Source organism: Zingiber officinale, chromosome 3A (assembly GCF_018446385.1).
Source record: "Zingiber officinale cultivar Zhangliang chromosome 3A, Zo_v1.1, whole genome shotgun sequence".
Lineage (NCBI taxonomy): Eukaryota > Viridiplantae > Streptophyta > Magnoliopsida > Zingiberales > Zingiberaceae > Zingiber > Zingiber officinale.
Window position 1 is genome coordinate 133,613,427 of NC_055990.1, and position 11,741 is coordinate 133,625,167.

Below are 11,741 nucleotides of genomic sequence, written 5' to 3' on the forward strand. Positions count from 1 at the left end.
GTGGAGCTGAAGAGAGTCTAAAATCCTTTCCACTTACCTTCTCTAATGTTTCTATAGCTGTCAGAAGAGCATCTCTACGTTAGACGCTGCATTCTCCTTCATTATCCTTGTATGAGCCAATGAAGGGATCAAATCCACTCGTTAGTTGCCTCTACATTCACCAAACACCATGTGTTTAATGTAGGTAAACCAAAAGACTATATCTGATAATCACATAACCACTTCTCCATTCACTTGATGCCACATGTTTTGGAATATTCATATATAATTGTTGTCCGTATCTCCTAAATAAAATGGTTTCATTATTGAGGCAATTATGTTGATTACTTATCCACATGCGCCCTACACGTTTTCAATGATTCAACGTAGGGTGTGAGCCTGATCTAAGGATGGAGTAATGAGGTTGATGTTGAGTGGCATTGAGGATAGACAAAGTCGACGATTGAGGTCGAGACAAGGAGGATGCTGGGATCTAAGGTCGAGTCCTAGACAAAGTCGATGGCTAGGAGTAAGTTCGGGATAGTATCAACATTTGAGGCCGAGTTTGGGATGGTATTGGCGACTAAGGCTGAGGCCGGGATGATGTTGGATACTGAGGCTAAGCTAGGTACGATGTCAGGATCTGATACTAAGGTGTGGAAGAGGTCAGCGACTAAGGCCGAGGGATGATGTCGGGATCTGAAACTGAGGCGTGGGGGATGTCGACAACTGAAGCCGAGGGAGGATGCCATGATCTGAGACTAAGACATAGATGATGTTAGGATCCGAGTCCGAGACAAGAGTGTTATTGGCGACTAAAACTAAGGCATGGATAATGTCAGTATCGGAGGTTAAGAAATGGATGATGTTGATAACTGAGGTCGAGATAGAGCCGATGTTGGTAATTGCGACTGAGGCATGTAGAATGTCAGGATCTGATGCTAAAACATGAATGATGTCGGCAACTAAAGTTGAGTCTTAGTAGTTGTTTTATCTTTAAGCAAATTCTATTATTGGGTTGAGTGTGCTGAGTAGGTTCGATCAAACCCATTATCTCATCTATCTAAGTCTGATTCCCTTTAGGTTAAATTTAACCCATCTTGACTTTAATTGATAACTCAGTATGACTTTTAACCATGCATATAAAATACGAGGGGCTATAGAATTCTATAGCAACGCTTCTAAGGCCCGCCCTTATTTTAATTGTTACTAAATGGGATGCAATATTGAAAGTCATTAAAGTTAAATTATTGAGAGAATACAAGTTATATATGTATTCAAATATATCATATATAGCATTTAAACATACAATATCTGATATTTGTAAGACACAACAACCACACTTATAATATTCTAAATTATCAAAACGAGACTGAGCTGATTACCACTTTCGTTGGGTACTAGCTATACACCATCAATCCCCATAGTGGCGATGACACCAAGACCATGTGGGGGCAGAGACCTCCTAACCAAGGCAGGCATGTGTCGTCGATGCAAGCCCTCAAGTACGTGAAGAAGCAGGCTGCGGTCCCAATCAAATAATATTTGATTGGGAGGTAAATCAATCGAATAATATTTGAAAATATATGTGATATTGGAATTTAATTTGAAGTAATTTTCGCTTGAGTTCGGTTTAAATGGTTTTAAATCTTAATTCGTTGTATTTTAAAATAATTTAAATTCGAGTTATTAGGAATTTAATTTAAGTATATTTATGATTTTTAAATAATCGAACAAAATACTATGAATTTGAACCGACTCAATTTGCAGCCCTAATACTGACTACAAGAGCTCCAATAACCAATGTAAATCAAAGGAGGTTATTACTTTTGTAAGCGAATGAGAAAATTTATATAAAGGATAAGGTGCCTTTTGAATAATTAAAATTATGAGGTGCCAGATGAGTAAAAGAAAAAGAACAAAAAAAAAACAAAAATCTGAGGCGTCGTTCATCGGAATTTTGTCTATTCTATTTCCTCCTCTAACACGAGACATGCATAATTATTAGACAACACCAACAGACCCTCACCAAATATTACGCAAATCTATTTCCTCATTAAACTATTCGATGTATAAAAATCACCACTGCGCATCCCACCTAACCTGACACATATCCTATCTCGCACCACATTAATATTAATTATTCTTTCTACTAAACCACAATCATTGTTGCATATGATTTTAATCAAATCATGGGGGGAAATTATAAAATATTTAGCCTTGCGCACGCATGAATAAAAATGTCGGTCGGGTTCTTGACCACCAAAGTTTATTCCATTTATGGGTCAAAATGCTACCTATAACATTAATCATTTACACACACACAGTGCAAATTTACACACACTAAAAATAAAAAAAATACGCACACACAATGCAAATTAATTTCAAGTTTTGACTTTTTATCATTTCGTCCATGGAATGGACGGAGTTCCAATTTTAGTTCTATTAATCTTTTCTTTTTTTAGCTGATCCCTTCTGCAGGTAAGGGATCTAAGAATATATTAAGCCTGAGGGGTAAGTTACGTTCTATTAAACAATTTGGATGGCTTGGAAGATGGTTCGTTGACACATACATGAAATTAATATATTAGAATTAAGGAAGATTAGAGAAACTTAGGCATGCAATAACTTAAAAAGCTATATTACAAGGAGCAAAGTGAAGATCCTTTGTATATAATATATACAAGGAATCTAGAAGCCTGCCCCTCCAGTTGAGCAGTAATGTGAAGACCTCCTGGTTTCACATCCCAGAGAGAGAGAGAGAGAGAGAGCATATACTTCTTCTCGATGAAGAGATGATGCGAAAATCACCAAATTTGGGAAGAACGAGAACAAATTGCTAGAGGTGAGTATATATAGTTCTACTACTTTTAAAATTTTCTAGCTTATTATGAAATTTGTTCTATATATAAAGAGAGAGCTCTATAAACTCTTGAGGATTAATCGAGCTGCAAAACTAAAAGGACTTGTTCTCTCTTTTGAGGAGAGCATATGCGAGTCCAGTTTCTCTCAGGTCAATTCTTCCCTTTCTTTCAGAATTATCATCTGTTGAGGGTTTTGCAGAAACCAATTAAGATGATATCTTTAATTTCTCTGCGCTTATTCTAATCGATTGCTCATAGTGTTTTGCCAAGCTCTGATCTTTCAGTTCTCAAGTAAACCGAAAGAAAAGAAGGAATATAATGGAGACTCCCTGGAACAATTGGTTCTCAGATAGTGTAAGTATTGTAATAAAAGGGGCATGCAGTCCTTTTTCATTTTTTCCTTATGCAAATTGTTCTTGTTCTCAAAGAAATAAAACAATATTGCAGGAAATTAGTGATTCAGGGTTTATACAGCAGTGGGAAATTGCATCAAGCAACAACAATAGACAAGATAATATAAATATTAATCAGCAGGTAGCAGGAGCAGCTGGAGCAGCTGCAGTGGGAATGGCATGTGATGGCCAGAACTCGCCTCAGTCTTTGCATGATATTGTGGGTCACTCATCAGATCATTATGGATCAGGGACTAAAGCTCAGGAGACCATCAGCTGGAACTTTAACTTGAGCAATAATAATCAGATGGAGCTTGATCATGGCTCTTGCTCATCATCAGGGCTAAGGCCACTTGACTTGCTGCCTAGTAATCCAACTAAACATGTTGCTTTTGCGAGGCCGAAGGAGGAGCAGAAGCGTGAACTACCTATCCAACGAGGGATGACGACCACCACCACGCTGTCGCAAGCGCAAGAGCATATCATTGCGGAGAGGAATCGGCGCGAGAAGCTGAACCAGAAGTTCATTGCACTCTCTGCATTGATCCCTGGCCTTAAAAAGGTAGGCACATATATGTGTTTTTTTTTTTTTTTGTTTCTTTATCATATATACTTCATCCTATTGTTTAATTTGTTAAGTGGCATCCTACAAACTTTGAAGCATCAATTAATCGGAATTTCTTTGATCCTTTCTAATCCAATGAAGGCAATTGTATTAGCTTCTATAATACATCCTTAAATATTTAAATTATGGGTATTAATTTGTTCCTCATCACTCCTTGAGTAATTATTGACATGAAACATAATTAATGTTGGATTATATATAAGTGAACTATGTTTTCTCTTCCTCTTCCTACCCTTCCTATATTTCCATCCTAGTAAACCAAGTTATTAGTTGAGCAAAATTTATTGTTCTTTGTATTTAGACCAAAAGAATGGTCAATTTAGATGTTCTTTGGCTTGTCAACAAATGTTTTAAAATTATATGTATATAATTATCACACGTAATATGCATTCCAGTTCATGTAAAGGACAATCTGATCTATTGTATATGGCCTGCATACAAATTCTTGTATTTTAATTTGTTTTATTGTACTATACGTGGTTTCATTTGAATTCATTGCATACAACAATTTCCATTTTTTAGGCAGATAAAGCTTCCGTTCTTGGAGATGCAGTGCGCTATGTGAAGGACCTCCAAGAAAAAGTGAAAACCCTAGAAGAACAAAACATGGAGAGGACCATCGAGTCTGTGGTCTTCGTCAAGAAGTCTCACGTCTCTATCAACGACGATGAAGGTTCATCATCGGATGAGAACAACGGTGACAAACCACGGTCGTCGCAACTTCAACCTTTCCCCGAGATCGAAGTGAAGGTCTCGAGGAAGACGGTGCTCGTAAGAATCCATTGTGAGAACCGCAAAGGTGTTCTCGTCAAGGTCTTATCGGAGATCGAGAACATGAACCTCATCATAACCAACAACAATGCAATGCCCTTTCTTGGCTCCTCCATCAATATAACAGTGACAGCGCAAGTAAGCCAAAAAATTATGTTCAAACAATGGAGACTTATCATCAAAATATCAAAACCTAATTCTCAATTGAATCATAAGCTTAAAATATAGTGATGCATTCATTTTTGGTGTACAGATGGATGTGGAGTTCTCAATGACAGTGAAGGACATTGTGAGGAAGCTGAAATCTGCTTTGGTGTAGGCCATAAAATATATGTTAAGAAGCTAATTATAAAGAGGGCCATATGATGTCATCTAATCTTATACCATTTCTGATTTTGAGGGGAAAACTACTGTTTCTCTTTTCCTTCAGCAATATAAATTCTAGGGTTTTTCTTCACCAACCTTGTGTAATCATCTCTCATCAAGCAATTGCACTTTTTGCACAACAGATGGTGCAGGTGTTTCATGTGAAGCTCAGCAACTCCCATTTTATAATCCAACAAGGCTGACTAGCTTTCTGGCTCCCAACAGCATGACCACTTGTTATTTCTTCATTTGTTAAATAGATCACAACAGGTTGGCTGAAGATTCTGCATAGCGTCCATGATCAAGTTTGATCAACTTCACTCGTATTTTTTGTTCATAAAGTGTTGAGTAGTACTTACCAACCGGAGATTGCAATCTTCTAAAGAATTATATATGAACTCTTTGTGCTTTAGCATAAATGATCTGTGTCTTTGATTGTCTAATATGTACTCGACATGATCATGCATGCACTTTCTTCACAATTGTTCAATATGTGTGAGAGACAATAATGAAACATATATATTATTGTGCATAAGTCTACTTTCTAGCTAAATTGTGTCAATGACCATTAATTTTAGTCTACAATATGCTATGTACAATAATTGTGGGATAGTATATATATATATTGCCTCGCGCCTCCTGCACGATCTTGGGTGACGCACTTAGATGGTGTTGCCAGTTTAGTTTCTTTATATTATTAAATTCCTTTTATTCTTTATCCCCTTCCACTTTCTATTCAAAACATATTGCTCAACTTTTAATCTCTTGATTTTTTTTTCAAATCTAAATTTTCCTCACTCTCATTCTCACTCTCGCTCCTTCCTTTACCGCCATCTTCCATCACTCTCGCTTCTTCCGACAAGTAAAGCAAAGGCGTTGCAAACTAAGTATAACTTACAGTCGCATGCTTGTTCTCGAGCTGACTGGAAGCTCCCTAAACTACCACCACAAATAAAGCAGACACTGCTTTGCTTAACACCCCTCTCCATTCTCAATCATAAATCTTTCTACTTCACCATCTCTTTTCCAACTATGTATAATATTTGTTATTAAGATTTATGTTATAACGTACAAACTCTAGCTGCTACAACGTGTTGCAACTACTTGAACAGTTAGCTGCTACAATGTATAGCAACTACAACGTATAGCAACTACAACGTACGAGTCCTAGCTACTACAACGTGTAGCAATTACTTGGACAGTCTAAAAAACCTTTTCTTACAATTAAGTATAATCTTTTTTGATAAATTTTAAATTTTTTTAGTTGTAAAATTTGTAAGAAACTTACCAAACATCATTTTCTATATTTCATAACCAATGATAATTTGTTTCATTTTAAGTTGAAATTCTCATTAATTCTAATATATTATTTATATGTGATTCTAAATGATCTATTTAATATAGGAGAAAACATATATTATCATTATTAGGCATCAGCTAAATGTTTATGAAATCTAGATAGAAACATCTACACAAGTTAATCATTTTAAGGGGGTTATACACCAGTCCTTCGATAGTGAAGAGGAAGCAATAAGAACTTTTGAAGCACACTTTGATAAAAATCTAGCAGTAGCCTCCTTTACATCAAGAGGAAAAAAAAATTGTGTAGATCCTCAAATATAGTATCAAGTTCAAACGTAGAGAGAAAACTATCAAAGACTAAAAAATTTAGAAAACTAAAAGTTGCATTGGAAGAGATAAAATAACAGTTAGATTCTCTACAAATTAGTGATGAAGAATAAATATGGTATTTAAAGTTGTAGTGTTTATAGGTCTTCTAGTTTTAAATCTTCCACGATGTATTAACTCTTCAACAAATTAGTTATGAAGAATAGATATTTATGTTTGTCTTGTTGTCATTTTTTATATCCAGTATTATAGTTCGCATGTTTAATACATTTTAATGTATTATGATTAAAGTTGTATTTCGCTTTCACGTTATAGCAGCTACCAGACAATAGCTACTAGAATGAAAGAGAAATTATATTATGCAATCACCCTTTTACCCTCATGGTTCCACCTAATGTGATAATCATTAAATCAGGTGTGCGAGCAAACATTTTGAAACATTCTCATTGGAAGTAGCTCATTGCCCGACGGTGTCTTTGTTTATCAACATCACCGTGACAACTTGTTTTCTCCTTCGAAGCCTTTCTTCCATTGTAAGTATTTCGTTAGGGTTTAATGTTTTGATTCTTCTCCTCTTGTTTAGGGTTTTGATTTTTTAGGGTTTTGATTCTTCTCCTAGTTGCTACAATGGTGTTGACTGATTATAGGTCTTCACTTTAAAGATAAACTTTTAGGGAATAGGGGTTTAAAAAAAAGGGTGTAAAATTGTAGCAACTACTCGACAGTAGCTACTACAACGTAGTTAAACCCTAATAACTGCTATAATTTGGTTAAACCCTACTTATTGACATGTTGTACTAGCTACTTGACCATAACTACTACAACGTGATCATTAGCCATGTTGTAGTAGCTACTAATCATGCTGTAGCATCTAGCCAGCTACTAAACATTATAATGTATCATATTATAGTTAAAAACTAACATTGTAATGAAGTCAAATGATTATCACTAAGATTTGATTTATTTGTTTGACAGAATTAAATGGTGAGCTACAAAACTTCTACTTCTCATGCATATCGTAAGAAAGTGCAATAGAAAAGTAATATCCTCAGTTCAACGTTTTTATATCATCACTAGACATAAACAACCAGTTGATAAATGAAAACTCATTTGTTTGGGTCATAGCCATGCCTGAAATTGTAAATATCCAAAGCCTTATACAAAATATATTTGACAATTGGGATGTTGAAGGCAAATGTTCCATCTCTTAAAATAAGGAGATTAGCTTCACAAAGAAAAGATGTTTCATTGATTCTAAGACTCCCAGACCAAAGCGACAAAGTTAATTTGCAACAGAATGTAGCAGTCACCCCACTCTTTCTTCAACACTTTAGTAATGTGGAGTGTTCAAAGAAAGAACTAGAGAACAAGATGATCAACCTCAACAAACAACCTTCATCTACTGAATCTGATACTCTCTTTTGCCAACTTTTAATATTATATTTCTTTGTTTGTGTATTATTTATTACTACTAATAATATATCTAGATTACCAGTACAATCACTAATTGATTGTATAGATATCTTTTAGAATTTAGATAGGTATAATTAGTGTAAGGTTATATATGACTATATGAGCCCATAGTTGAAGGCCATTGGTGTGATGCTTTCACAAAGGTCGAATCCATAGGGCCTTGTGAGAAAGCAAGCTCCCATGCTCAAAGGGTTTGCACATTTCTTTATCATAAGTTCTTACATTTGAAAATAGATATTTTATGCATAAAATTTTTAATTTAATCATTCTTATTGTATTGCAGGTGTGGATGTGTGAACATATTAGAATAATAGAGTCTTACAAACAATATGCCCTTCCAAAAATATGCAAATGGAAGTAGTCAGTCTCCCATATAGAGACAATAAAGTCTAGGATTATAGAACTACTTGTAACTCAAATAATTGTTGATTTAAGTTCATCAGATCTATAGACGCATCTGCTCTCAAATGACTCCCTAATAAATGATATAGAGTATATAGATCAATAAATTGTTGAAGGATTTATAGAACTAGCTTCTAAGAAAATTCCTAAATAAGTTCTTGAGGAATTTCCTAAACAGCAAGCAAAAACTCAGGAATATGTTATAGAATGTGTTCATGAGAAAGTGTCTTATACATTTTACGAAGGAAGGGAGTCTGAAAATGGTCATTTGGAGTCTCTAGTTGGTCCAACTCATTGATGTGATGGAGACCCAAATTGATGAGTTAATTGATGTGATTAAAAATAATGCTAGTGATTCAGAAATTACAATTGCTGCCAAGGACAAAATAATTAAAGAAAAAGATAGAAATTTATATGTAAAAGACAAAATTATAGCAGAACAAGAGAGAAAAATCAAAGATCTTCAAAGTAAGTTGCTTGCCAAGGATATAAAAGCATTAGCTGCTAATCAGCCAATAACAAGGGCAAAGAAGACTGCTATAAAGAGAATCACACCCCCACCTATAAAAGAAATTGAGGGAGTGCCCATGGCTAAGAGAATTGAAAAAGTAAGTTTCCAAGATGAGTATGAGACAAAGATGACCAAGGGTAAAGGAGATAAAATTATTGAGCATCTTATTAAAGTACAAGAAGCCCATGTCTCATCTGCAGAAGTAGCTACCACATCTCCTATAAGTACCCCGGATTGATTTTAATGTGATCAACTGAGTTAAGTTAGGCTTTAAATTTTTAATATCTTGTGTCTAAGTGTGCAGGAACTTAGGACAACAATAAGTCCAGCGGAAGATGTACCGAGTGAGAAGGATAGCATGGGAAGCGAGTCGATAGACTCAGGACATCCGAAGGACAAGGAGCTACCAAAGAATACACCGATGGATGAGAAATATGCACGTGGAACTTTCGAGGGATGAGAAGTCGGAAGGAAGTCTGCTCGAGGAGAATGTCAAAGTTGGGTTCGGGTGAGCTTAACTCCGGATGAGTGGAGCATCACCCACATGAAAAAAGTTCAAAAAAGTCAACTCTAAAGTTGGCTTTGGATCTGCCAGCCGTTGGAGTGAAGGTGCCTCCAAGGAGCATGGAGATGCCCTCGCGCCTCAAGAAGGAGGTGCCCTATTGGATTTTAGAGGCACCCTCGTGCCTCAAGAAGGAGGCACCCTATTAGATCATGGAGGTGCCTTGGATTGACCGAGGCATTTCCCATTGACCAGAGCCATTGGAGTTCAGATAAAGCTTTATCCACACTAAAGGCGTCTCCACCTGATCTGAGATACCTCCAGGTCATGTCAGCACAACGGTAACAATTTATAGAAGGTTATAAAAAGCTCCCTGAAGCTAGGAATTAAAGATCAACAACTGTATTCATTTTCCTAGTCATGTCTAAGCTTATCAAAGTGTGTAAGAGGTTATTTTGCCTTCATCGAAGGAGTATTTACTAGTGGAGCTTTTTCATTGCCTTAGATTAACAACCATCCCGGTTGTAATCAAGTAAACTTTTCTGCCTTCTTTTTGTTAAGTTATTCTTTTTATGTTAGTTATCTGTTTTTACTAATATTGTGTCCTTGCTAAGTTCAAATAGCAAAAGAATTTTCTAACTTCTTTTCAGGGCTACTCACCTCCTCTTATCGGCCTCACCTGGACCTACAATTGGTATTAGAGTAAGGTGCGCTTTAGAAGGATTAACCGCCATCTGAAATAACAAGGAGATGGCTGGAGCAAGCATTTATCCACTGAAGTTTGAGGGAGATTTGACCATATGAAAAAAGAAGATAGAGGTATTTTTCAAGACTAATTTTGAAATCTTATTAACCATTAAATATGGCTTTGTAATATCCAGAGATCAACATGGAGAGGAGAAGGAAGAACACCTCTTGAATAAGAAAAAGCAGACCAATTTCGTGGTCAATAGAAAAGTAGAATTCTATCTGCTAACTATTGGAACACTTTGAGACTAGAGGGGGGTGAATAGCTTCTCGCGCTTTGTCGATAATGATGTGCAGCGGATAAACTCGACGCAAAGCTCCTTAATGCTAACAGGATGGATTTACTTGGTATCCACCTCAAGAAAAAGTGACTAATCTAAGAATCCAACCCTCATGCACACTCTCCACTATGAAACACTCCTCGGAAACAATCCAGAGGCGAAGAAGCCTCGTACAAGCTCACACACAAAGAAATACAAGAGGAAAATACAAGCTAATACAAAATAAAATCTTATAAAATTACAATCAATGAAACCCTAGCTTACTCCTTCTTCTTGTTTGGAATGCCTCTTAACCTTAGAAATGCAACAACACTTATCTCCAAGAAGCTTCAAGAGTTGGCGATGAGTAGTCAGAAACTCGGTGAAGAGAACGGGAGAGCTTCTGCGCATTTGAAACTCACCAATAACTTTATCCTGTTGTGATCTGGGGCTCCCAATCGAATGAGCTTACTCTCAATCGATTACCACGTCAAATCCATGCAATCCAAGCTGTCCAAAGCTTGCATCCTGTGCAACAGGCATGTCCCGATCAATTAGGGAGGCTTTGATCAATCGACTGATCAATTCGGAGTGCCTCTATGCTCTCGCACATAAACCCAGAATCGATTGACCGATCGATTCAAGCTTCCTCAGAATCTTGCAAGAAAATAATCCCCAATCAATATCGACCGATCAATTGGAGTATCCCAATTGATCGACTGATCGATTAGGGAGCACACTGTGCTCTTCGCGTGAGTGGCCTCCAATCGATCGTCTGATCAATTAGGCTATCCTTGCTCGCAAAGCTCTCACAATCAATCAACTGATTGATTGAGCTCTGGTTCAATCGATCGGCTAATCAATTGACCAACCCTAACTTTACTAACTCGAGTCTAGGGTCCCAAACCCAACATCCGACCACCAATGACTTGTTAGGACTTACTCATGCCTAGCATCTGGTCAATCTTGACCTGCTGGGATTTTGTTATCAAGTGTCCGGTCAATTCTTTGACCCACTTGGACTTTTTTAGTCGTGTCAAGTGTCTGATCAACCTTGGCTCACTTGGACTTACCGTCTTATATCAAGTGTCTGGTCCTCCATGACCCACTTGGATTCCAAACACTAGGTGTCTGGTCACCCTGGACCCACCTGGATTTCCACATGCTGACTTCACTTACTAGGACTTCCTTACTGCCTATCTTCAGTCACTAGGGCTTTC

At 36.8% G+C, this 11,741-nt stretch overlaps 1 protein-coding gene across 1 annotated transcript; it reads left to right on the plus strand.

Annotated features, from left to right (window-relative positions):
* Positions 1–2,695: 2,695 nt before the first annotated feature.
* Positions 2,696–5,403, plus strand: LOC122054047 (transcription factor bHLH18-like). Its single transcript, XM_042615891.1, has 5 exons — positions 2,696–2,824; positions 3,128–3,197; positions 3,291–3,797; positions 4,383–4,769; positions 4,885–5,403. The coding sequence occupies exons 2-5, from the start codon at positions 3,162–3,164 to the stop codon at positions 4,948–4,950; spliced, it is 996 nt and encodes a 331-aa protein (XP_042471825.1). The 5' UTR covers positions 2,696–2,824; positions 3,128–3,161; the 3' UTR covers positions 4,951–5,403.
* The last annotated feature ends 6,338 nt before the right edge of the window (positions 5,404–11,741 follow it).

Excerpts from the sequence above, each read along its gene's own strand:
- LOC122054047 (XM_042615891.1), top strand. The coding sequence starts at position 3,162 with ATGGAGACTCCCTGGAACAATTGGTTCTCAGATAGT. Across the intron at positions 3,198-3,290 it reads ACAATTGGTTCTCAGATAGT|GAAATTAGTGATTCAGGGTT; the intron begins GTAAGTATTGTA and ends ACAATATTGCAG. Across the intron at positions 4,770-4,884 it reads ATATAACAGTGACAGCGCAA|ATGGATGTGGAGTTCTCAAT; the intron begins GTAAGCCAAAAA and ends TTTGGTGTACAG.